The sequence below is a fragment of the Blennius ocellaris genome (genome assembly GCF_963422515.1).
Source record: "Blennius ocellaris genome assembly, chromosome: 23".
Classification (NCBI taxonomy): Eukaryota; Metazoa; Chordata; class Actinopteri; order Blenniiformes; family Blenniidae; genus Blennius; species Blennius ocellaris.
The window spans coordinates 18,412,307-18,439,177 of record NC_137672.1 but is presented as its reverse complement, the minus strand read 5'-3'; the positions used below and the strand labels follow the sequence as shown (position 1 = coordinate 18,439,177).

Below are 26,871 nucleotides of genomic sequence, written 5' to 3'. Positions count from 1 at the left end.
AAAGAAAACACCGCGGCGACGAGGAGGCCGTCGGTGTCCCGGGTGTAGGAGGAGGAACCGGAGGAGAGGAACCGGGCGGAGGAAGAGGAGGAACCGGGAGGAAGACGATGCTCTGCGCTGCCCGGGCCTCACGAAGGTAAACGGCCGCGGCTCCCCGGAGCCCCGGAGCCCCGGAGCCCCGCTCTGCCGCCGCGGAGCTCCGGAGCTCCGGGGCTCCGGCTAACCGGAGGAGGTGGCGGTGATGGAGCATCCCTCCATCCCTCCACCCCTCCATCTCTCCACCCTCCCATCCCTCCATCCCTCCCTGCATACATGCACCATACTCCCGGGGCGCCCCGGTCCGTCCTGCCCGCTCGCTGGTGCGGAGGACCCGGGGAGGACGGGGCGGAGGAGCCGCAGGGCCTCCCCGTGTGTGTGTGTGTGCACGCGCACGCGCGCGCGCGTTCAGTCTATAGCTACGGTACTTCAAGTAACGAATTACAAGAATACACTAAAAAGTAATAGAGTCCATGTTTAAACAACATTTCAAGTTGAAACTTGATTGTTTGATTTTTGCGTTTCGTTTTTCACGAATTAAAAACGACGTCTGTTCACACGGAAATGGCTGAAACAGTGAAAACGATGTAATGAGCATGCCGGGCCACTAGTAGGCGCTGTTGTTCATTTTTCAAACACAGGAAACAAGAAATGTGTCACCCAGGCCAGCATACAAAATAAAACGAAACACATTTCAAGGGAAAATGCAAAACGTTCGGTTTTTTTTAGTGTCCGTTTACATGGCAACCGTTGAAAACACAACTTTTTGAAAACGCTTGCAACTCTGTCGACATGTACAAAAAAACTACACTTTATGGAAACGCTGGGGATGTTGGAGTACGTTGTTCTGCACATGCTCCTGGGAGTTGGTACTTTTATTTTGACAGTCACCGTAATAACGATACAACTTGGTGGTCTGTCCGCCTGAACAGCAACAGCACCGACGAGTTACCGTTTCTATGGAGATGGAATCTGAGCATTTTTGAAAAGTTGTGTTTCCCCCCATTTCCAGGGTGACTGAGTTTTTTCAAAAAATTTTATTTTACCCTGTTTTTATAGAGACAGTCTGAGCATTTTCTAAAAGTTGTGTTTTGCCCTGTTTCTATGGAGATAGAGTCTGAGCATTTTTGAAAAGTTGTGTTTCCCCCGTTTCCAGGGTGACAGTTTTTTCAAAAAGTTGTGTTTTGCACTGTTTTTATAGAGATAGTCTGAGCATTTTCGAAAAGTTGTGTTTTGCCATGTTTCTATTGAGATAGTCTGAGCATTTTCGAAAAGTTGTATTTTGCTCTGTTTCTATGGAGATAGAGTCTGAGCATTTTTGAAAAGTTGTGTTTCCCCCGTTTCCAGAGTTTTTTCAAAAAGTTGTATTTTGCCCTGTTTTATATAGAGATAGTCTGAGCATTTTTGAAAGTTGTGTTTCCCCCCGTTTCCAGGGCGACAGTTTTGTTTTGTCCTGTCATTATATAGTCTGGGCACAACAGTTTACTTCAGGTTGCGTTCAAGAACTGTGGTCTGTCTGCAAAACTCTGCCGTAGGAACTGCCGTAGGAACTAAACACTTTCAAAATAAAAGTCCTTTTTTTTTTTTTTTTTTTTTTTTTTTTTTTTTTTTTTTTAAACTTATTTATACAGACATGTCCTTCATCATATCGAACACAGAACGTCTGAACAACGATCACACGTGTCACGGAGGAGCAGCCAGCCCCGGTCGGCAAAACGCTGAGTCATGTCTCGGCAACGGTCGCCAGGGCAACGCTTCCATAGTGACCAGCCTGGAAGAAGATAAGACTCTGAACGGGTTGCATAATGGCAGCGGCGCTTTGTTCCCCTGCTGCTGATTAGGCTGCCGTCAACCGTCGCGACTTGTTTTATTTTGAAAACCGTACATTTTAGTTCAGGGTCACTTAAAGTCCCACTTCTTTATTTGTTTTTATTCCTCTAAATCATGTTATTTTCTTTTTCCCAGATTTCATGAATGTTCACATAGTTGAAAGGGAGCACAAAGAAGATAAAACATATAGTGGGTGCCAACGGACTTTGATCTCCTTTCATCCACTTCAATAATCTTCACATTTAAAAACTTGGTTTTACTCAATACTTGCACTTCTACTTGGGTAAATACTTTGAGTACTTCTCTGGATACACATCAGGGTGTAGTTTACAGCTCCACCACATGGGGGCGTGGTTTGAGAGCAGGTGGAGCGTCGTCATGACGATAGTAGCAGAAAGAATGATATTTATATGACAAAAATATATATATTTTTTCTCCATGTTTTACCAAATAAAACTGGTCTTAAAACATATTTTACCTTTAAAATGAGGATAACAAAGTGATCTTGAAGTTGCTATACGTACAAAAAACTAGATTTCAAGTAACATTTATGGTGTTTTATACCAACAATCTGGAACTGTGGACATCTGATGACCTGGATTAACCTTGTGTTGCTGCTCTTTGATTGTTTTAACTCGAATTAATTTAGCTGGTTTGTCTTTTTAGTGATTTAATACTATTCAGCCATTTTATCCAATTTAGTTGTTTTAGCTTAAGTCACCGTGATTCCTTCAGATATTTGTTTTAGTTTTAGTTTTTTGCCAATTCTAGTCATTTTATTTGGATCATTCTTCCTTTTAAACTTTGTGCAGTGGTTTTTAACAATTCTATTAATTTTTGTCATTTAAAAAAAAAAACACCTGAGACTTCGGGCAATAATCCAGAACCGCGTTCACAGATAGTATAAGATAAAAATTTTTTTGATAAAAATCTGTAAAACTTTCATGGTTAGATTAAATATTTATTTTCTTCCTGGGTCAGAAGTGGCGAAGATTTACAAACCAGTGTGAAAAACAATCATTACACTGGTTTTACGCTTCAATTAAAGTCTGCCTGCATGGATTTTCTCATTTTCTGGTAAACTTTCAATTTTCTACACGTCGTGAACAGTCGAGGGTTTTGTAGATATGAGAATTCCTGAACGTCGAATCACTAACAAGACGACCTCAAGGTGACTTCAGGTCGCAAAGCAGTCGTGAACGGAGGCGCCAAATAATTAGAATAAACTCCTCATTTATTACAATTAACAAGCAGCTGATGGCATTTTTGTTAAAGCAGTTTGGACAAAAATTAGTTACAGTGTTTTAATCACGAATTAATTTGTTGACCACGACTGAACTGAGGATTTTTTTGAAGTAGTTTTTTTTTATTTAAATTCAAATTAGGTGTAAAGGGAGTATCATCTGCATAAAAAAAGTACAGAAGCAATTATTGTAGAATTGTCTAAAAGTGCCTTATTTTGCATTATAACTTCGACTTTCGATGCTCACGTTTCAAACGCACGACACAAGTGATGAAGCTGAAGAATGTACGTATGACAGTACGTATGAGAAGAGCTCTCTTTCTCTTACTGGTACTTTTTGAGATAAATGTAGACAGAAATGGTCAAAAGGTTGTGGTTACGAGAGGTAATTTACTGCAATCACGGTATCGGAATATAAGGGTTGATTCTTTTACTTTGTGACGCTTGTATCAAAGGAGACTTTGTGGAAACCGCTTTGATCTTTTGGATTCTAAAGAGAAACAAATGGCCATAAGTACCATTTTTAAATTGGTATTTTCAGAATCAGAAACCACTTCCAGCTCTGAATCCTGCTGCTCCACAGCGCCCCCTACGTGTCTTATCCATTCACATGAGCAAAACTCCCCCCACACTCCCCTGTGTGCGCCTCCATAGCCTCACCTCACCATGCAGGCTCTGTGACCTGGCGTCCTCACAACACAGTATGTATATCTCCACCCCCCCTCCACCCACCTCCCACCCCACCCCACCCCCCGCCACCCCCACCCCCTTATCATTCAGGGTGCCGGCGCTTTGCTAAATGGAGTCGGAGCAGCTGTACCACAGGGGCTACTGCAGGAACAGCTACAACAGCATCGCCAGCGCCAGCAGTGACGAGGAGCTGCTGGATGGAGCCGGCGCCATCATGGACTTCCACACCACCGAGGACGACAACCTGCTGGATGGGGACGCCGCCTCCCCAGGTAGGGAGGAGGGGCTTCCTTGCCATTGGTCCGGGACCTCTTGAGCTGCCCCCTTCACATCCCCGGCATGACGTTCCCAACCATTGAAGCCCCCCCACCCCCCCCCCAACCATCTTTTGACTCCTCGCCTCCATCAGCTGCTCCACCCCGATGTGTCGTTTCAGCCCCGAACAAACTTTTCTCTCCCAGAAAAAAATGCCTGGATTCATGTCCGGTCACCATCCCGAGAAAACCTTCAGCACCTTCGAGATAGTATAAAATATTTTACTCTATTTATAAGGTGCTGAATTTTTTATTTTTTTTTACACCAAAGTTCCATAATGTTGATTAATTAACATTTATAGCTAAATATATTAAGTCGTCATCTGTTTAATAGCACATTTGATTAATATTGTTATCATTATTATTATTATTTAAGTTACAGTGTTAATTAATGAATTAACATTTATAGCAAAATATATTAAGTCGTCATCTGTTTAATAGCACATTTTATTAATATTGTTATTATTATTCTTTTTTTTTAAGTTACAGTGTTAATTAATTAACTAACATTTATGGCAAAATATATTAAGTCGTCGTCTGTTTAATAGCACATTTGATTAATATTGTTATTATTATAAACATTTTTAAGTTATAGTGTTAATTAATTAACTAACATTTATGGCAAAATATATTAAGTGGTCATCTGTTTAATAGCATATTTTCATATCATTAATAAATATTAATAAATTATTTAAATTATAATATTGATGTAACTACACACACATATATACATATATATGTATGTATATATATATACATTGTACATTTTGCATTTCATATCTTGCCTCAACGTTCGTCTTCCTCATAACGACGCCTCATCATTTGTCTCATTTTGATTGTTCGTTCTCTTCCCTTTGTCTTCATATCGTCTCCACTGTTGCTCCGCCCTTCACACTTGCTTTGATCTCTTGATGGTCAGTGTGAACGCCTGGCGGTTCTTCTGAAAAAGAAATTCTCTGTGTTTCACAAGTGAGAAAACAGACAGTCGTGTAGTTAAATCCCTTTTAAAGGCGCTTGAACCGTTTCGCCGAAGTCGAAGTTCTTATTTCATTTCACAGCTTGGAAATCAAGTCGTTCTCGGTTTTCAACCGCCTGTTCGTCATCCAGCAAGTTTCCGTGGCTCCGATTTATCCGTCCGGTCGACATGTTTGCCGGTTCCTCTCCTTTTTTCTCCTCAGCTTGGACATGAGACAGGCCCCGTTTCGCTTTTGCATTTTCGTTTCGGGAAAGTTTCGCGTTTACACGGAAACGATTTGAAAACAATCTCAGTTTGTCTGCTGCATTTGTACAGTAGATTTTAGTTTGGGTTTTTTTTACCCTAAGTGTAGACTGGCAGGCTTTCATCTGTAGTGAGCCGGCAAGTCACCACCCAGGGCAAAGAAAACCTATGTCGCCAGACAAAACCTACGGCCCCGTTGACATTCCAAGAGATGACGCTTCGTCTTGGCGTTTCAGAAAATGTTCACGTTTACACGGCGACACTGACGAACGAGCAAGCGAACCTCCTTACGCCCACGATACACCCGAGCTAGCAAGCAAACTGTCTCAATTCTACAGACAAAAGAGTGAGCAACAAAAATAACCAAAAAAAACAAATCACGGTCCGGCTGGTTAGACATGAAGCTTGAGACACACCAGTAAAACCAGTTTGGATAACTTCATGGTCCCGAATGGAAAGTTTGTGACACAGAAATGCAGAGTGGAACATCACACACACACACACACATTTGCGTTTCCCGAGGTCGTCGTTTACGCAGACGACAGAAAATCTGCATCACACAAACACCGGAAGAGGATCTGTGGTGCCTAGAAGACACGGGGAACCTGTTGAAGTGGTCCGTGAACAGACGCAAGAAAGAGTGTGGACTCAAACATTCCACTTGCATAATCCTTAAAGACCACACACACACACACACACACACACACACACACACACACACACACACACACGCCCTGCAGGTTAAACACCAGCTTTTGCCCTCAGGTAGAAACTTGTCAAACCTAAATATTGAAGGAAATTCTCATTTAGGCCAGTAGATTCCTGCTCGTAAACCTCTTTTTAATTCTAGTTCTATAGGTCTATGATCCTCCTGCTGCTGCTAGCGTCAGTAGCTTCTAGTTCTATAGGTCTATGGCCCTGCTCCTGCTGCTGCTAGCGTCAGTAGCTTCTAGTTCTATAGGTCTATGGCCCTGCTGCTAGCGTCAGTAGCTTCTAGTTCTATAGGTCTATGGCCCTGCTCCTCCCGCTGCTAGCGTCAGTAACTTCTAGTTCTATAGGTCTATGGCCCTGCTGCTAGCGTCAGTAGCTTCTAGTTCTATAGGTCTATGGCCCTGCTCCCCCTGCTGCTAGCGTCAGTAACTTCTAGTTCTATAGGTCTATGGCCCTGCTGCTAGCGTCAGTAGCTTCTAGTTCTATAGGTCTATGGCCCTGCTCCCCCTGCTGCTAGCGTCAGTAGCTTTGAGTTCTAGTTCTAGTTCACAACTCAATTACATCTTTGAGTGGTAAAATAGTGCCGTAATATCGTTTTACATTTAAACTTTAAGATTTTTAATTGTCGTGGCGCAGAATATAAATTATGAAAATGTCTGTGTTTTTTTGCAAAAGTAAACAATTACGGGGTAAAAATTAATACAATCTTGACATAAGGCCAATTTTAATGATACTTCCTGGTACAAAATTCAGTGAAATATATATATGTGTGTGTGTGTGTGTGTGTGTGTGTGTGTGCGCTTCATTATGTCCGCTACTCTTAAGAAATTTGTTATAAAAAAAAATCCAATGTTTTCTTTGTCATTTTTACCTTTTGTTTGTTTTTTTTAGCCAGTACATAAGGAAGCTTCTATCTAAATAATCATATTTGTTTAATAGAAGTCTATTTATTTTGGAGGAGTCCGTGTTGGGATATTGTGTTTCCTGTCCGTGTGTCTTTAGGTTATATTTCTATAAGGTCTCAGCTGAGAGCTGGATGCGTGCCGCTGCCGTCGGAGGAGGTCTTATTGTACTGCTGAGGTATACGCTTACATTTGTCCGTCTTCGCTGTGGCGATTAGCCGCTTTGTTCTCCGACGGTGAAACTGGACCTGCGAGCAGAGAGCGGCTTTTAACCTTTCACACGCCTTCGGGGGAATATTTAAAAAAACAAGACAAACACAGAAAGCCTGCAGGAGGGGGGAAGATGTGTAAAATTCCCCCATTCAGAGCCGCTGCTTTGGCTTTCTGCCGTCTGGCTCCGCCCACTTTCTCAGCCGGTGTTGATTTTGAGTGGTGGGGGGCGGAGTCAGGGAAAACTGGGCCCGGCCCTCCTCTGGGGTCCGGCTGCAGTGTGATCAAGGCGCTGGCTCGCTCTCTTTTACCCCCATGGAGAGAGAGAGCGAGAGAGAGAGAGAGAGAGAGCGAGCGAGCAGCTCTGCTGAGGAAAACTCAATCTTGAGTCGGACCGTAATGGAGACTTGAAAGAGATTTCCCTCTTCCGGACTTCTTGTTTGCGTGGTTTTCCTCTCGCCGGTTCAAAGTTCTCTCTGGGACGGGGGTTAAGGAGGGAGGTGACAAAGTATGGCTGACATCACCTGTACCGCTGCCTAGCAACCAGAGCCCCGCCGACAGGTAAGAGGTCATCAAGGTCCTCCGCCTGCTTTCTGTTTCATTGACTTAAGAAACAAAGCTTTTTTCTCTTAAACAGCCTGGTTAAGCGAAGGACAAGTGGAAGCATGTGACTAAGCTTCTGTGATTTGTATAATAACACATGATCGCGCAACGTTTACAAAATAATGTCCCGTGGCGGTGAAAACAGGAATCGCGTTGAGATACAAGGCGTTGTGGGGAAATCTGTCTCGGTGCGCACGGGCGTGATAAGATATTGTCGCGTTTGTTTTTGGAGGAATGTACGAAAGAAAACAGCAAAAAATACCAAATGTCAACCGCCGGCGATGCGTCACAAAGCTTTCCTTTGATCTCCTTTATGAATAGAACGAGTGATTCCTTCTCACAGTCCAGCTTAATTTTAGAATATTGTGTCGATTATTCTCTGTTTTTACATAAATGTTATATGGGTGACGTTAAGTGTGATATTTGACCTGAACTTCCTATAATGGGGGGAATTTTTTTTAAAAAAGGATGAAAGCTGTTTGCCAAAAGAAGAATTTAACATTCCCATTACAAAAAGTTTTTGTGTTTGTCTTTATGGGGCTTTTTTTTTAGGGTCTGTTTACACGTGGTTTTTAAATGGAAATGCAAAACCTTTAGTTTTGGATGTTGGTTTACATGAAAACTGCCTGGAGACAGAAAACTTTTTGAATACGGCTCCAAAGGTGGAACTTTTTGTAAACTACTCCATTGTCGTTAAACGCAGGAAAACACAACTTTCTGGAATCGGTGGAGACGCTGCTTTATGCTCAGCAGTGGTTTTCAGAATTTCTGTGTTTCCATGTAAACGGACGTCGTTTCCAAAACGTCTTTTTCCGAAATAAAAAAAAAACAACACAAAGACGATGCGTTTTCACTTTTCACTATTAGCATTGACGCAATATTTGAGTATCAAATTGACTTAACGCACCGTTTTTCAACAGTGTCCACTAGTTTGCCATCTATATGCTGATTTTTTTTTCTGGCATCGTGCCACATGGCAGCAGTTTAAGTCAAGAAATGTTATTACTTACTCATAAATTATGTAATTTCACATTTGCTCGTATTCATAGGCAAGAAATTACAAACCCACTTCAGTGAAATGAGCTTTCTGTGCGTAGCTATGACGTTTTACGACAATAAAAACATTGATTGCGTCTGTGAAGCAAATGTGCATCAATGTAGTGTGAAAATAAGTTGTCGCTGTGGCCGTGTTACTTGTTCATAGCTGTAAATAGGAAAATGGGACACTGTATTTTAAACCGGACAGTTTCATTAAATTTAATTTTGTGTTTAAAGTTGCAGTAATTTTCTGTAGTAATTGTTTGATTTGCGTGACTTCATTATATTGACATATAATGAAGAAACCTTTAAATTAAAAAGGTTATTATGACACTATTTTACCGGCCAATTCAATATAAACTTAAACGTAAGTGACGATTGTAAGTTGTAAATGTGTAATCGTGAGTTGGTATGATCCAGATTTACTGCGCGTGTTGGTTGTAGCCGAGACTTTTATAACACGTGTAACAAACATCTATTGAGGAGGGATAATTCTTCTTATTTTAACCTCCAGTGTTCGTGTTGGAATATTATTTTTTAATAAATAAAAAAAAAACATACATGGTCAGTTTGGACTCCCTTCCCCCTCCGATGGTCTCTCCCGGACAGGCCGCGCTCGGTGCGCTCTCCTAGCAACCAGAGGCGCGTGCGCGCGCGTGCGCGTGCGGTGACATCATCAACTTCTCCAGTCAGCTGCTGCAGTGAAGACGATCCAGTGTGAAAAAAGAGGGAGAGAGAGAGAGAGAGACAGAGGGGAGGGGGGGAGAGAGAGAGAGCAGTCGTCTTCCGTTGGTAAACATGGCCGCAGCGGCAGCGGGTGACACACGCAGCGCAGCGGGGCCGAGCCTCGTGTAGCCGCGGCGTCGCCTTCCAAGTTGTCAACATGGAGGAGGAGGACGCGGCGGCCGACCCCTATCTGCCCTACGACGGGGGAGGGGACACCATCCCCCTGCAGGAGATCCCGAGACGAGGTACGCCACGTCCCGTACCCGTACACGTTGAGCTAACTGCCCCCCCCCCCCTCCTCCCCCTTCCCTCCTCCTCCTCCTCCGCCGCTGTAACTCATTTAAACCGGCGGATTAATATTAATAGCTGCCATTGCTAACGACGGCAGCTAACGTTTAGCATAGCCACCCGCCGGCGCGTGCACGACGCGCAGATAACGGTGGCGGGTGTCCCAGTGCTCGCGCTCGAGCTCGTGCCCGTGGAGAGCATCATCCATCTTAATAACAACCATGGGAAAAAAAGAATCCCTTTGCTTTTAATTCATATTTTGCATGTTTTTCGTGCGGCTCTTTTAAAGGCGCAGCGTAATTATCAGCTTTATGCCGTTTTAATTTCTCTATGTTGCGTTCAGGGAAGGGTTTGTGAGCTTTATTGCAGAGTTTGCATGTTCTCCCCTGTCAATATGTGAATTATATCACAATGACGGGATTGATTCTTCTTTTGCTCTTGTGGATATGAAGTAATAACCCTTTTATTGGCCAGATTACCATGTTTGTGTTGCTTCCTTTCGAATTGACGACAATCGGGCAACGCGTGATTAGATTTTAGGGCGAAATGCTGCCACTTGTATGTTTTGTTTTTAGATTTCCTTCCTGTCAGTTGAAGATGTCATAATTAACTGATTTAACATAAATCCTTCAGTTCTTTTACATTATATAGTATAAATATAGTTTTTTATAGTGTCAGATTGCAGAAATGTGTCCAATTTTGTGGTTTTTAAGGCAAAAAAAGTGAAATATGTGATTTTTTGTGTCTTTTTTTATATGACGTGACGATTTACCTTGATTTTCTATGACTGAAATATCGTCAGCTGACATTTGGATATTTTAATCTGTCGCGTGTGATAATCCAGTGAACGCCCTGTGTAGTTATTCACTGAAAGCGACGGGGAACGGCGGAGGAACAGTCGTGGGTGGATGATCCTCCACTGTAGAAAAGCAGCCGGCCTCCTTTCTTTAATCCAGTCCTGAGTCCAGTAAGAAGAGTGGCACTCTGTAAAGTCAACATGGAGGCTGGACGTACTAAACACCTACTGACACTCCTGTGCTGGAATCTTCAAAGCGCCAGTCACTGTTTGTACTAAAGCAACATTAGTTAAATTACTGCTGCACCTTTTTAAAGTTGTGTGAGTCTGTTGCAAGTACAGAGTATGTGCAAGTACACTATTACCATTGGTATTATTATTATTATTATTATTATTATTATTACTGATATATATATATATATATATATATTGTTGTTATTGTTATTTTATTGCTACCATATTGTTATTGTTATATAATTGCTACCATTATTAGTAGTACTATACACGAGTATTATACACTATTGCACATTGTTATTATCAGTATTATTGTTATTATTATTATTATATAATGCCTACTTCTAATGGCTCTGCCACGGCACCTTACTATTTATTTATCTTGCTTTTATCTCGTCTTATTTCTAAGGTCCCATGTTCCGTTCTGTGTTTTACTTTATGTCTTATACCCAGATATTTTTACTTTTATTTCTATTCTGTTGTATTTTATAATATTATCTATGTACCAGATTGCTGCAACAAGACAATTTCCCTTCGGGGATGAATAAAGTAATTATCTCTCTATCTATCGGCTCCAAACAAGACAAAAGGCGGCTTTTATTTTGACATTATTTGTTTGCTTTCTGGACTTGGGCCCCATCGATCGCCGCGACTCCGGGGAATCCACCGGGGCAGGAATGAGGTTGTCGGGCAGCGGTACGACGCCGGTCACATGACGGCTGAGCGGGCTGACCCCAGATGTCCTACATTGTAAAACCGCCCTGATCTGATTTACTCTGTAGGAGTAGAGTCGCTGTAATACCGCGGGAATGTATGGAGGGAAAGAAACTAGTGATCGTAGTTTCAGTTAAAAGCCGAGTCTGTTCCTGTCCTACAAAATAAGATTCCACTGAGCCATACAAAGTGATTTAAACTCTAAAATTAAGCTAATGTTGCTTAAAATTGGAAAAACTACATTTAAAAAGTGTTGCTTTTTATGACTGTAGCCAAATTAAACGAGGATTGAAAAAAAATAAAGGAACTGTCATCTATAAATGTATTTTTGTAATTAACAAGGCTTCGTTTACACGTCAAAAGTTTTGGGTGTCGCTGATTGAAACTTTTAGAAAACGTCTCCCGGGGTGGAACTTTTCGAAAATCCTCTGACTCCGAGTACATGTGGGGGAAAAAATGCAACTTTTTTGACGACGCTTTTGGAAACGGGAACCTTTTCTGGGGTGTTTGGGTCCCGCTTGGTGTGAAAAACATGTTTTATTTGAGCGATCGTATGTTAGGTGTGGGAGGAGATTCCCCCAAGTTTAGCTTCACTGGAGTGTTTTGGCAAGTCTATTGAAAATAGTAAGTCCCCTGCATTATTATTATTATCATCAATACATTTTTATTGTTGTTGTTATTAATATTTATTATTATTTTTGTATTATTATTAATAATAAATTTTTATTGTTGGCATTATTAATATTTTTATTATTTTTATTTGTATTATTGTTGTTATAATTTTTTTTATTATTGTTATACATTTCTTTTTATTATTATTATTATTATTTTTATTATTGTACATTTATTTTTATTATTATTATTAATATTATTATGAATATTTATTATTATTATTATTTATTTTTATTAATAGTTTTATTATTATATTTTTTTAATTATCATTATTATTATTGCAGAGTTATACTCAACTTCAGGCATCATGACCTTGATAAACCTGATCAGACGTGTTTCATGGTCATATTCTCACCTGATGTAAAGTCATGGCTGAAATATAACTGATTAAAAAAACAAAAAAAAAAAAAAAAAAAACTACTGTTACAGAAGGTTGACTGGCTGGTCCAGGAATGTCACATAACAAGAGTTTTCTCTCTTCTCTTCTCTTCTCTTCTCTTCTCTTCTCTTCTCTTCTCTTCTCTTCTCTTCTCTTCTCTTCTCTTCTCTTCTCTTCTCTTCCCTCTGTTAATATTTGGCTGTGAAATTCCTCCAGTGTGTGAAAAGCTCAGTTAAAGTGTAAAGTAATAAAAGCATGCGGACGCAGAGACACAATCTGTTGTTGTTGTTTCCGTCAGAACAACTGGTTGTTGATTTTCCTCAGCGTCACAGATGTTGAACATGTGGCTCAGAGACGATTTATAGTGTTTTTACTGTCTGAGACGTAGACGTGTGACGGTAGAAGGACTTCAGCAGACCTGATCCTTTCATTTCAGGAAGGTTTTGTGTTGCCACGGCGATGGAGCCCCGTCGTTTTTCCAAAAGTTCCACCTTTGGTTGGAGCCGATTTCTAAAAAAAAAAAGCTGGGACTCTTTCCTCTTTTAAGACTCGTTTACTTTCTTCTACTGGTTCGAGTTAAAGATTCTACTGATGTGTTGTCATGTGGAGAGTAACTTATGTTGTTAATCGATTAAAGTTGTTGTTTTTTAAAATCTTTCATCTCCTTGTTAAGGACAATGATGCCTTTGTCCTGCAGACGGATGTTTACTGAATCACAAACGGATTTTTTTCATTCCCAGAGGATGTTTTTTAATTTATTTTTTAATCAAGCATGCGAAGCTTTTTAAAACCTGCGTTAGACAGAAATGTCCCCGTCCTCTGGCGTCCCGGGACGTGTCCCAGACGAGACGCAGCGAGAACCAGACTGTCTGTGTGGATTGGACGCGTCGTCTCTCTCCGGTCCCGTCACACTTAAAGGCTTCATGTCCGACCAGCGGCGATAATTCACCGCCGATTTATCGTGGAAACGTCGTTCGCTCCGCCTCGTCCTCGCGTCTTAAATCACCGACCGACTCGTCCCGATCGTCCCCAATTGATTCCTTGATTGAGTCAAAGTCGTTTTAGTTCACGAGTCACGTGGAGCCTGATGTCATCTCGACAGGGCGACGTTAACATTCTCTAAAAAATGTGAATTAAACACGTTTTATGAGCAAAATGAACTTTGAAGAAACGTAGTTGAAATGTTGACATGAATCCTGTGAGCTTTGTTCTTCGGTGTTTGTTTATATTCAACAGAAACGAGTCGTAGTTGAACTTTTCCCTCTTCTTTCTCTGGGTTTTAGAGCAGCGCCGTCAAAGTCATTTCAGTTGAGGATCCACATCAACCTGATCTGACCTCTGACCTCTGGAGGCCCAACAAGTCAAACATCACATGTTAAACTGCAGATATGGACAAATGTCAAAGTCTTTCCTTCTTCTGATCCTTTTGCAAGAATTTGCCAGTTTATTCTGAAATACCCATATTGAAGGAAATCAGATATTATTATATTTGCAAAAAAACCCTCAGTCACCTTATCTGGGATTAAAACAATTTGTCATGATCTGGAAATTGTTTTGAGTTTACGTGTCTAAAGTATCACTTCACATAAGTTGGACTCGTCGTTTTATTGTGAAAGGCGTTGCGTCATGTGACCTCCAGAGACGCATTAATGTCGGGGGTGAAATTCTGACCAAGGGCGGTTTTCAATGTAATTTTTGCCGATCGAGTGTTTTTAGATCAGAATCTGTCAGTTTTCATTTTTATACTTTAAAAAAAAAAATCCCATGGCGGCCGGGTTAGAGGGTCTGGCGGACCGGTTCTGGCCCCCGGGCCACATGTTTGACACCCCTGTCCTACAACCTCCGTCTTCAGCTATTCGGTTGTGTCACGGTGTCCTCTCCTCCGTCTCCTCCACCTCCCAGGGTCTAACTACGCCATGTCGAACGGGGGCGGCGCCCCCAGCAGCACCACCCACCTGCTGGACTTCCTGGAGGAGCCCATCCCCGGCGTGGGGACGTACGACGACTTCCACACCATCGACTGGGTCCGGGAGAAGTGCAAGGACCGCGAGCGGCACCGCAAGGTGGAGCTCCACACTCCGTCACCGCCGCCAGCTCCACTTCCTTTTCTCTATTTTTAATGGGGGCAAATGAAAGGATTGAAACAAGACGTCATGAAGCATAATGATGCTTTTTTGAAACTTTTTTTTTTTTTTTTAATTCCACCTGCAACTTAAGGGAAGTGACCCACTAAAAACAATAAATAGACAATAGAACAGTAGAAAAATAACATAAGTATAAAAAATATTATCCTCTGGACCAGTTCAGAAAGAATTTTGGAAGTTTTCTTTTTTTTTTTTTATGACTTTTATTTTGAAAAAACAGCATCAAAACCAGCTAATTAGCTAGTGATTCATGACCACAGCGCCCCCATTAGGCCACCTACCAAATTTCAGCTCAATCGAACAAAGTTTGTTAGCATGCTAATGGCAATACTAGGCTATCCGAGCTAACCCTAACCCACTGTCGGCGGCGTACAAGTTACACGAGGTCCCTAAATATACAAATGAGTGACTAGATCGAAGAGGAGTTCAACGAAAGAAAACCAGCTGAATATCCGTCAGTCTGTTTCCTGTACAGCCGGTCTTCACACACATTATTTTGTAAACTCAGCATTAAAGCGGAGGAAGTCTTTGCGCCCACGTTTCCTGCTGCAGCAACAGTTTGTGTTTTTAACGGCACAAAAGAAGAACTGAATCGATCAGATCAGCACTTTTCACTTCACGGAGTGAAAATCCAAGAAAAATATACAAGCGTTCTTATATTGGACCTTTTGTTTCCACTGCGTTTCATCAACTCGCTATCAGCTAGATTTACAAGTTCAATCTTCTGAGACGTCTGTAATATTTCGTGACCTAATCTTTTGAATTTTCACGCGCTAAATGGCTTCAAACACTTTAATTCAATCGTGATCAAGCTGCTATTTAGGAACATTTCACAGGCTTTACTGTTGTATTTTTATTTCTAGCGCCGCTGTACATGAACCCTGGACTCAGTCTTATGTACGACCACTCAGTTTTTACATTACGTCCCAGGTTTCAATCCTAATATTGACTCAGTTGTACGAAACACGCCCTCAGAGTGTTTTACTGCTCGACTCCTGCTCGTTGTACCACTGCGGTTTTTCTGTTTTTGTTAAAAAAAAACCTGGATTAATCTTCTGTCCAGGACACGCTGTGATCAGCCCTAATCAGTCACAACCCGTCTTTAACTAGCGCCGGTTAAATGTCATTGAGCTGAATTGTCGTTGTTTCACGTGGGTTGAATCCAGATCAACAGTAAGAAGAAGGAGTCGGCATGGGAGTTCACCAAGAGTCTGTACGACGCCTGGTCGGGGTGGCTGGTGGTGACGCTCACCGGCCTGGCTTCAGGTAACACACACACACACACACACACACACACACACACACACACACACACACACACACACACACACACACACACACACACAGCTGTTGTCTCCGCTGCTGGTGACTCACATGCTTGGCCTCAGGCAGCTTTCTCTTTTATTTTTTGGTTGTTTTTTTTCCTCACCCCCGTCTTGTGCACAAACACTTCTTTCAAGCACGTCGACTCAAAAGTAAAAGCTCGTCATTTAAATTCCCAAGGCGACAGTGAGGGAGAAGAACTGGTGCTGAAGGGGGGAAACAAATAAGAGTTTTTGTGGAAAAGTGTCACGAGTGAAGAGGAAATGAGCAAAAACTGGTTGTAACTTAAAGTCCCAGTGAAATGTAAAACACTACTTTGCTAAAAACGACAGTTGGGGTTCTACTTGTAAGGTTCCTCCGACTCTGCCCCACCACTGTTGTCGCATAACAAAGTTATTTGAATTTTGAATCTCCAGCCGAGGAAGTCGGGGGAATCCTTCTTCGTGGGCGGAGTCTATGTGTGACATCACGAGTTGTGCAGATCTCAATCTGTTGTGTTTATATCGGCTTGTTTCCCTCTTAAATATCCAAGTTTTTACAGTGTTTTGAAGTTCTAGTCGGCGTTTTATGAGCCTTGATGAAAGATTGAACCTGGAAGAGACCGAGAGAGGAGGAAAGGAGCACAGGCGGCGGGAGCAGCTAGCTCGCGCGGCTAGTAGACGATCAAGTAACACCTGGACTCGTCTTCAGTGATTCAGTCTTCTAGCTCTTGGACGTGTTGGATCCAGGAAGCCGGTCGTTCTGCCAAAAGTCAGGAGCCTCAAAGCCTCAAAGGTGAAAAGTGGCGGCTGCTGAGGCGAGGAGACGAGGACGAATGGAGGACGAAGCGTCTTCTGCTTCCTCAAACATGTTCCAGACGGGGTCACCGATGGCAGAACCACCTTCTGTGTCTTCTTCATCAATCACTGGGTTTGAAATGACCATGATGATGAAATCTGGTTCAATTCAGCCTCTTCGTGGTCAAAACTCTGATCCTCCATAATGTAAACACAACTTGGGCGTGTGCACAACTCGTGATGTCACTCTATTATTGTCAGAAGCTCCGCCCAGCAGAGGGAATACCAACGTTTATCGGCTATTTCCTCGCAGATTGTCGTGTTTTAACATTTTACCCTTCGGCCAGTTAGCATGAAAAACGTCCCTAGAAGAGACACCAGAGAGTTTTGGAGGTCGAACCTTCATTTCACTAGAACTTTAACATTAAAGTTATAAAAACTAACATTGCTCACTCACAACTGGCAAACCAGCGGCCGTCACCTGTTTCCCTCTTCTTTCTTGTTTTCTGCCTCTCTGCTTCCTCCTCTCTGGCCTCCTCTTCCTCCTCCTCTTCCTCCTCCTCCTCCTCCTCGCTAGGTGCTTTGGCTGGCCTGATTGACATTGCTGCTGATTGGATGAACGACCTGAAGGAGGGCGTGTGTCTGAGCGCCATGTGGTTCAACCACGAGCAGTGCTGCTGGACGTCCAATGAGACCACCTTCGCTGAGCGGGACAAGTGTCCTCAGTGGAAGAGCTGGGCGGAGCTAATACTGGGGCAGGCGGAGGTAGAGCCACACAAGCACTGGAGCCTCGCTGCAGCCGGGTTGCACCCAATAAAAAATTTGTTTTTTTGACGATGTCAAAAACCCTAAAAATGCAAAAACAAACCAAAAGATTCCCGCTTTGCATTAATTTCTCCACCTCTTGTGTGAGACTGTCGCTCCGTCACTGAGAAGCTGCTGCTTCTCTCTCCTGGACGTGTCGACAACATCAGGATGATTTAAAAGTACATTTTTTTAGTATTGAAATTTTTTTTTATAGCTTGGTACTTTTCATAAAGTTTGACACAATACAGAAATGCAGGAAATTCAGGAAAAGAATGAAGGAGTAGTGGAGAGAAAATAAGAAATTAAACCCAAAGTGTGAAATCAAATATACAAGGAAAGTGATATATTTATTGTTATATACATTTTTTTCTTCATATTTACAGACTTTTATATAAGAAGTAGGGCTACAAACTCTCAGACTTTCTTAAATATTGCAATATTTTTAGATATTAGTGAGTTTGCGAGGCTCATGAATTAAATAAAAGAAATGTTTATTTACAAAAAACCAAAATTCTGCAGGATTTTCAGATTCCTCCTCAAACGCATCTCTCTCTCTCGCTCTCCCTTTCTCTCCCCTCTCTCTCCCCTTTCTCTCCCCTCTCTTTCTCCACCTCTCTCCCTCTCTCTCTCCCTCTCCCTCTCCCCCGCTCTCTCCCCCCCTCTCTCTCTCTCTCTCTCCCCCTCTCTCTCCACCTCTCTCTCTCTCCCTCTTTCTCTCCCCCCTCTCTCTCTCTCTCTCTCTCTCCCTTTCTCTCCCCTCTCTCTCTCTCTCTCTCCCTCTCCCTCTCTCTCCCCCCCTCTCTCTCTCTCTCTCTCCCTCTCCCTCTCTCTCCCCCCCTCTCACTCTCTCTCTCTGCCTCTCTCTCCCTCCCCCTCTCCCTCTCTCTCGCCTCTCTCTCTCCCCCTCTCTCTCTCTCTCCCTCCCTCTCTCTCTCTGCCTCTCTCACCCTCCCCCTCTCCCTCTCTCTCCCCCTCTCTCTCTCTCTCCCTCGCTCCCCCTCTCTCCCCCCCCCCCCCCCCCCCCCACAGGGCCCCGGCTCCTACATCATGAACTACTTCATGTACATCTACTGGGCTCTGTCCTTCGCCTTCCTTGCCGTCTGCCTGGTGAAGGTGTTCGCTCCCTACGCCTGCGGCTCGGGGATCCCGGAGGTGAGGACACGTCTTACCGTCCTTACCGTCCTTACCGGCGTCTTCCAAAGTGTCCAGCTTTCTTAGAAACGTCTCCACAGAATAGCAGGATGTCGTCAAACACGTGTCGTCTCCCCCTGCTGGACACACGCCGCCATCGTTCAGTGAAGCTCTAACCCCCCCCCCCCCCCCTCCTCTCCTCCAGATCAAAACCATCCTGAGCGGCTTCATCATCCGGGGCTACCTGGGCAAGTGGACGCTGATGATCAAGACCATCACCCTGGTGCTGGCGGTGGCGTCCGGCCTCAGCCTGGGGAAGGAGGGGCCCCTGGTCCACGTGGCGTGCTGCTGCGGCAACATCTTCTCCTACCTGTTCCCTAAGTACAGCAAGAACGAGGCCAAGAAGCGAGAGGTGGGCAGACGAGACGGCGGACGTGGTCGCCGTCGGGCTCGCCGGTATGACGTTTGTGTGGTTTTTTTTGTGTGTGTCGTCAGGTCCTTTCTGCCGCGTCGGCCGCCGGCGTGTCGGTCGCCTTCGGGGCGCCGATCGGAGGAGTTCTCTTCAGCCTGGAGGAGGTACGTCGTGACTCCGCCCACTTCCTCTCGTACCACCATCGCTGAGTGGTGGTGGGGTAGGGAAAAAGAAAAGTAACCTTCTCCTCCGCCCTCCCCCAGGTGAGCTACTACTTCCCTCTCAAGACGCTGTGGCGCTCCTTCTTCGCCGCCCTGGTGGCGGCCTTCGTGCTGCGCTCCATCAACCCCTTCGGGAACAGCCGCCTGGTGCTGTTCTACGTGGAGTACCACACGCCCTGGTACCTGTTCGAGCTCATCCCCTTCATCCTGCTGGGGGTGTTCGGCGGCCTCTGGGGCGCCTTCTTCATCCGGGCCAACATCGCCTGGTGCCGGCGGAGGAAGTCCACGCGCTTCGGTAAGTCGGGTGGAGGGGGGGGGTTAGTCAGTTCTTCTACAACCCTCGGAACGGTTGTAGAACTTGACCGGCGGTCTCTCCAGGGAAGTACCCGGTGCTGGAGGTGATCCTGGTGGCGGCCGTCACCGCCGTGGTGGCGTTCCCCAACCCGTACACGCGGCAGAACACCAGCGAGCTGATCAAGGAGCTGTTCACCGACTGCGGCCCGCTGGAGTCCTCGCAGCTCTGCCAGTACCGCAGCCAGATGAACGGCAGCAAGGCCTTCAGCGACAACCCCAACCGGCCGGCGGGGCCCGGCGTCTACTCCGCCATGTGGCAGCTGTGCCTGGCGCTCATCTTCAAGATCATCATGACCATATTCACCTTCGGGCTCAAGGTGGGCGCCGAGTTCCCGTCGTTCTTTATCCTCGATGACGCTTTGATGATTCGTTTCGTTTGGACCTGCTGTTCCTAACGTGTCCACTAGAGGGGAGCGAACGGCTTCGGCCAAGCTTTGAGACCCAGAACTGATTTCACCAGTGGCTACCCCTTAAAATAGCTTTAGTTTCACTTTATTTAAGTACGGTGGCCCGGAAGGGGGGTCAAACTGATTTTAGTTGAGGGGCCACATCAACCTGATCTGACCTCTGACCTCTGGGGGGCCAACAAGTCAAACGTCATATATTAAACTGCAGATATGGACAAATTCAAAGTCTTTCCTTCTTTTGATCCTTTTGCAAGAATTTGCCAGTTTATTCTGAAATATACTTATTAAAGTTAATCAGATATTATTATATTTGCAAAAAAACCCGGATAAAAATCTGGATATCGTAGTCGGGATTAAAACAAGTTGGTCATCATCTGGAAATTGTTTTGAGTTTACGTGTCTAAAGTATCACTTCACATAAGTTGGACTCGTCATTTTATTGTGAAAGGTGTTGCGTCATGTGACCTCCACAGACGCATTAATGTCGGGGGTGAAATTCTGACCAAGGACGGTTTTGAATGTCATTTTTGCCGATCGAGTGTTTTCAGATGAGCCTCCGTCATTTTTATACTTTAAAAAAAAAATCCCATGTCGGCCGGGTTAGAGGGTCTGGTGGGCCGGTTCTGGCCCCCGGGCCGCATGTTTGACACCCCTGAGTTAGACAAACAAGCTTCGTTTCGGGGGGGGGACAACGGACATACGCATACGACTGCTAGCGCTTCCATTTGTTTTTGCGTCTTTGCCATCCCGGTGGCGTCCCGAGGAGGTAAACCAGAAAGAAACGGGGGGGGGTGTGTGTCCGTCTTCTCCCCCAGGTGCCGTCGGGCCTGTTCATCCCCAGCATGGCCATCGGGGCGATCGCCGGGCGTATCGTGGGCATCGCCGTGGAGCAGCTGGCGTACTACCACCACGACTGGTTCCTGTTCAAGGAGTGGTGCGAGGTGGGGGCGGACTGCATCACCCCGGGGCTCTACGCCATGGTGGGCGCCGCGGCCTGCCTGGGTGAGCGCCTCGCCTCACGAACCTCCGCTTCCATCCCGAGGCGCCGCGGTTTGCTGAACCCGGTGGTGTTTTTTTTCTCCCCCTCCCCTCCCCCGCAGGCGGCGTGACCCGCATGACCGTCTCCCTGGTCGTCATCGTCTTCGAGCTGACCGGCGGCCTGGAGTACATCGTGCCGCTCATGGCCGCCGTCATGACCAGCAAGTGGGTGGGCGACGCCTTCGGGCGGGAGGGCATCTACGAGGCCCACATCCGGCTGAACGGCTACCCCTTCCTGGACGCCAAGGAGGAGTTCACGCACGTCACGCTGGCCCGGGAGGTGATGAGGCCGCGGCGCAGCGACCCGCCGCTGGCGGTGCTGACGCAGGACGACCTGACGGTGGAGGAGCTGCAGGCCGTCATCAACGAGACCAGCTACAACGGCTTCCCCGTCATCGTGTCCAAGGAGTCCCAGAGGCTGGTGGGCTTTGCGCTGCGCCGGGACATCACCATCGCCATCGGTGGGTTTCTGCCCCCCCCCCACCCCACCCCCCCGACGCCGCAAACTACACATTTTGTCTCACAGTTCCACTTTAGCTTCTACACACAATATTTATTACCAAATAGAATCTAAAATAAATCAGTTAAGTGGACCATGTTGACCAATTTAAAATGACTCGATGCACCATCTGGTGGCGCAAAGTGGTATTGCAGGATTGGAACTCCAAATATTTCCCTTTTTTAAAAAATTTTTTATAGCATTTAATCTGTGAAAATACCTTTTTTTCACAACCCCTGTGACACTTTAAGTGTTTTTAAGAAAACGTGTTTCCTTTTGGTGGGAAAATGCGGTGAAGAACCTCGAAAATGACACAAATTCACCCTCCGAGTCGAGTCTTGCCGCTAAAGCTGCTTTATAAATATGAAGCGTTCACTGCTTCTGTATGGAGAACATCACTTCTTATACGAAAACCTCGTTTTGTTTTCCCACTTTCCACTGTCACTTTTGTCGTTTTTGTCATTTTCGACACTGGATTAGACGTTTTTAAGCACCGAGACGTGAAGAATATAGTTCTAGAGCTCTAATATATGAATCTGACAGGCGACGTCGTTCCAGAGACGTTTTCTTCCTCCAACTGGTCCATTTTTGTTTGTTTTTATTGTTTGTTGTCGTCGTTAGCTGAGCGCTCAGCTAGCGACGGGAGGCAGCTAGCTGAGCGCTCAGCTAACGACGGGAGGCGGCTAGCTGAGTAACGTCCCTCCTCACTTCCCCCTTCCAGAAAACGCTCGCCGCAAGCAGGAGGGCATCATGTTGAACTCCCGGGTGTACTTCACCCAGCACGCCCCCACCCTGCCGGCCGACAGCCCCCGCCCCCTCAAGCTGCGCTCCATCCTGGACATGAGCCCCTTCACCGTCACCGACCACACCCCCATGGAGATCGTGGTGGACATCTTCAGGAAGCTGGGCCTGCGCCAGTGCCTGGTCACTCACAACGGGTAAGTGAGCTGTGAGACCCCCCCCCCACCCCCACCCCCACCCCCACCCTCCCCCCACCCGCTGTAATCCTGCATGGCCGGGACTAATCTCAGCGCTGCACTTCCTGACGAGCGAGAGCGACTCCCGAGGAGAGGAAGGTGAAAGTCACATGACGTCACAGGTACCGGGGAGGTTTGGTTGAGGGAGAGTGAGACCCCTGGTGGCGAGAGAGTGGAACTACAGGTTCATTTGTGAAGGAAGTGACTGAGCAGCTGTTTTTTAGTGTGTATTTATTTTCATGTTTTACTTTTATTTTATATAATTGTTGCATTTTTATTTATTTATTTTTTACATTTTGTATCTTAAATAATAAGCCAGGTAATGTATATTTTCTTCCGTCGCCAACAAATCTCATTAAAGCTGAGCGCTTTGGGGAACGCTTACATATTAGAAAAGCTTTATATAATTACATAAAATCCATTTACCACTAGATTAAATGTTGTTTGTTTTTTTTATTCCTACATTATAACATCAAAGTGTCAAAATATGCAATTGATGTAAAATACAAAAGAAAAATGCAAACAATATAATAAACAAGTTTAGTTCGATCCTCTTTATTCTAAACCTTTGTTTAACTGCGAAATGTAAAAACAAACAATGAGATCGAGAACCTTTAACCTATCACAATAGTCAATTTCTATTTAAATAGACAAATGAGACTTTATTGTTTAAGTTGTTTATATTTAGTAAACTCTGCCAAATGGATCAAAATCACACTTATTTCACCGCCAAGCTTTAAAAGTTCTAAATACCTTAAATATCTCAGTAATTTGCTGAAAAAACAAGTTTATACAATCGACCTGTCACACCTCACTGAAGCATCATATCAGAAATACACAACCGTACCGTAAATTTAAACAATTAACAGTCATAAGAAAGGCATTAATCAATGTTGAATTTGATGTGTTGAGCTTCCAGAAAGTCCAGAAATCACCACAGAAGAAATGTTTCTCTGTGTTTCGTCGACGTCTTGAATCGTTTATTCTGTAACCGACGTGAATTAACGACAACAATTACAAACATCTGGAATTTATGGAGCTTTTTCCTGATTTTCACTTAAAACAAGCGACAAAAAAAAGAAGATAAATCACACGTTTCTATTAAAAATTTAAAAAATGTGTATCTATAAAGTAAATATCGATATTTCAGCTTCGGGTTCGATCCAGAAAAAAGACATTTGTTGACACGGAATAAAATAAAGAATTACTGGACTTATTGTCGGTTAAAAATAACAAGTTTGAAGTTAATTTAACTGCATTTTGTTCCTTCTGTTGTGTCGTTTTGAGTTTGAGTCTCTCTCTCTCTCTCTCTCTCTCTCTCTCTCTCTCTCTCTCACTCTCGCTCCTCTATTTGTTTGTTTGTTTTGTTTTGGGCCAGTGTACCCAGTAACAGGTGTGTGTTTTCAGGATTGTGTTGGGCATCATCACAAAGAAGAATATATTAGAGCATCTGGAGGAGCTCAAGCAGCACACGCCGCCGCCGGTGACTAGCCCCGCCCCCTTTTCACACACACGTGGCTCCTCCCCCTCCTCCTGCCTCGCCTGCCTCTCTTAGGCTCCGCCTCTCGTGGGAGGGACGCATGAGAACGCGGTTGACAGTTCCCCTCTTCTCTGGCCTTCCCTGTCGGTTGGTTGTGGATTTGCCTCTGATGGCGTCTTCACTGGGGGGTGGGGGGGGGTAATGGGGGAGGGGGAGGGGCCTGACCTTCATCCCCAGTCATCCTCAGTGGAGGAAGCTCTCCAGGGTTCCGGTAACGTAGGACCTCGGTGGGAACTGTCACAGACGTCAGCGTAGAGCCGGGGTGTCAAACTGCTTTTAGATCAAAGGAGCACAAAAAGATCAAACAAATCTGAGTTTTTACTCCGTTTTTAGTGCAAATTCTGTTTTTAAAGTCACAATTTGCTCTTATTAGACTTTTCAGACTCGACGTTCCACCTGAGTAAAAGTCACGTGTCAAAAAATCCCATCAAAAAGAGGAAAAACATGATTTTTTTTTTTTTACAGATATCTGTGTGTCTTATGTACAGTATTTGCAATATATAAGTACAAAACCATAATTTTCATGTTTGTTCAGATCAAATATCTCACTATTTATGTCCAAATTTAAGTTTAACTTTCAAACTAATTTTCCCAGCATTTATTTTGAAAGAATGCAACTAACTTTTTTCCTTAATCTTTCAAGACTTTTCTATTTTAACGCCAGTTTAAAGAACATATGATGTTTTGAAAACGCTCTCACTGCACGCGCCCAGAATAATAATAACAAACATCTGTCGCTTCACATGTTCACAATTTAATTTTCATTTCGCTGTCAAGTCCCTTCTTAAAAGCGACACTCGTGCTTTGACGTCGCCCCCCCAGTGGACGAATTAGGACAAAAATGTTTAGCCTCATGTTTGACACCCCCGCTGCAGAGCCTCTTTCAGATCTGATCTTTGTTATTTCATTGAAACGCAATATTTTTTCTACTTAAGAGCTTTAAGATGAAACTTATTTGCATCAATTAAATCCAAAATATTAAATCAAACCAGAGTCGGAAACACAAACATCATCGGTCAACAGAAAATGGTTCAGATTTTAATGGTGTTTTTGGAAATGTATCAAAAATAAACAACAAAACAAACGCGTGCGTCACAATCAGGCCGTAGTTTATCGATTAAGTGTAGAAAAGTGTTAGAATAAAGGTGAATTGAGTGACGTTTAGTGTTCGTGGAGGAGCGACTGAAAGAGGCTCCTCCTGCATCGCGGCGTCGAGGCTCCGCCCCCTGCAGGAAGTCCAGTGTGGCTCTAGAGTAGAGGAATAACCCCCTTCAGCATGTCTGCAGCCACGTCTCCCTCCTCTTCCTCCTCCTCCTCCTCTTCCTCACCACCACCACTCCTTTGAGTCTGGAAAGTTTTTCTGTCTTCATTAACGGCTTCTTCTTTTTTTTTCTTTCTTTCTTTTTGACCCTCCTCCTCCTCCTCCTCCTCTCGGTTCTCCCTCCGGGTCTCCACAGATCGACGACATCTGAGCGGTCGCCTTAGCGTCCACTTGGCGAGTAGCTAGCCGCCGTGTTGTGTTAGCGTGTTAGCAGTGGGTGGGGGGGGGGGAGGGGGGAAGGGGTCTGATCTGAGACGATCCTCTGTGGCTCCGCCCCTTCGTTCATGTGTGTCGTCGTCCCGTAGCGGCAGCGTGGTGTGGTAGTGTTTCCCAGCGTGTGGCGGTGAACCGACACCCCTGTGATGTCATCACCGACCCTCCGCCCTTTAACCAGGCGGAGTTTCCTGTCGGCCGGCGGCGTCTCGTCCTCCGACGCCACAAAACCACTTCGGCACCGGCTAAATCAAATAAAGACCAAACTTGTCCGTTTCCATGACAACGGTACTCGGAGCCACTGACGACAGAACTTTTAGAAAACGGCTCCCGAGGTGGAACTTTTTTTTTTTTTTTTTTTTTTTCTAATTCGTTAACTTAAGTTCCAATAACTTTATTCATTGAAACGCTAAACTTTGAGGAAACAACAGTTGCATTTTCTCACCGATATTAAATTAACACGAGCAAATACCTGCTTGTACCACCAGGTGGTGTCACGTACAACTTGCTATTGTTATAAAATCCTGGGAACATTTTGAAAGAAGAGAGTTAAAAAAATAAAAGTATTAAATAGATTGTTTACTGCCGTTGTTGTTCTGTTGTGGCCTCCTGAGATTTCAGTGTTTCTGCCATTGCGAATGGAAACGGGCTCTTATTTCCACTAATTTAAGTATTTTTAATTTCTCAGCCGCTAATATTTGACGTAGAAAACGTTCAAAGCGGCTTTTTGAGTTTTTAATGTCACAACGTAAAGAAAAGAAAAACATATTGAAGGAGGACGAGACCCTGCTGGTTTCACCTGTAGGTCCCCCCCCTCCCCCCCACACTTCAGGACGGGGGGGCCGGGGGTGGCGCCCCCTACAGGTCGGTTCAGATCTTCACCTCCGGTGTGTTTGTTGACCTTCCAGCTGTTCCCACATCTGCCCTCAGTGAACTTTTAACTGCTCCACATGTATTTTTCTTAATCTTTACGACTTGTAGTCGTTAATCAGGGGTTTAATCAGCGGAAATATATTTAGAAACATGTTTAGTTACTAAACAAACGTAGGCGGGGCTGGAGGGAGGAGACGCCGGCTTCACGGGAGTCACAAAACACATTTCTG

The 26,871-nt window shown here is 44.5% G+C and overlaps 1 protein-coding gene across 5 annotated transcripts in view; it reads left to right on the top strand.

Annotated features, from left to right (window-relative positions):
- The first annotated feature begins 3 nt into the window (after positions 1-3).
- clcn3 (chloride channel 3) overlaps positions 4-26,871 on the top strand; it is a 30,936-nt gene continuing 4,068 nt past the window's right edge. The window contains exons 1-14 of one of the 5 annotated variants that reach the window (XM_080518976.1): positions 13-136; positions 3,890-4,071; positions 14,508-14,668; positions 15,916-16,015; positions 17,426-17,613; positions 18,685-18,807; positions 18,992-19,198; positions 19,282-19,362; positions 19,462-19,714; positions 19,798-20,090; positions 20,996-21,182; positions 21,281-21,679; positions 22,439-22,655; positions 24,102-24,177. In XM_080518976.1, the coding sequence (XP_080375102.1) occupies positions 3,909-4,071; positions 14,508-14,668; positions 15,916-16,015; positions 17,426-17,613; positions 18,685-18,807; positions 18,992-19,198; positions 19,282-19,362; positions 19,462-19,714; positions 19,798-20,090; positions 20,996-21,182; positions 21,281-21,679; positions 22,439-22,655; positions 24,102-24,177 (2,448 nt within the window). In that variant the 5' untranslated portion in view covers positions 13-136; positions 3,890-3,908. Of the gene's footprint in view, positions 137-3,889; positions 4,072-7,574; positions 7,717-9,533; positions 9,768-14,507; positions 14,669-15,915; positions 16,016-17,425; positions 17,614-18,684; positions 18,808-18,991; positions 19,199-19,281; positions 19,363-19,461; positions 19,715-19,797; positions 20,091-20,995; positions 21,183-21,280; positions 21,680-22,438; positions 22,656-24,101; positions 24,178-26,871 lie in introns of those variants that run through there. The other 4 variants (XM_080518973.1, XM_080518974.1, XM_080518972.1 and 1 more) reach the window with 4 other exon arrangements.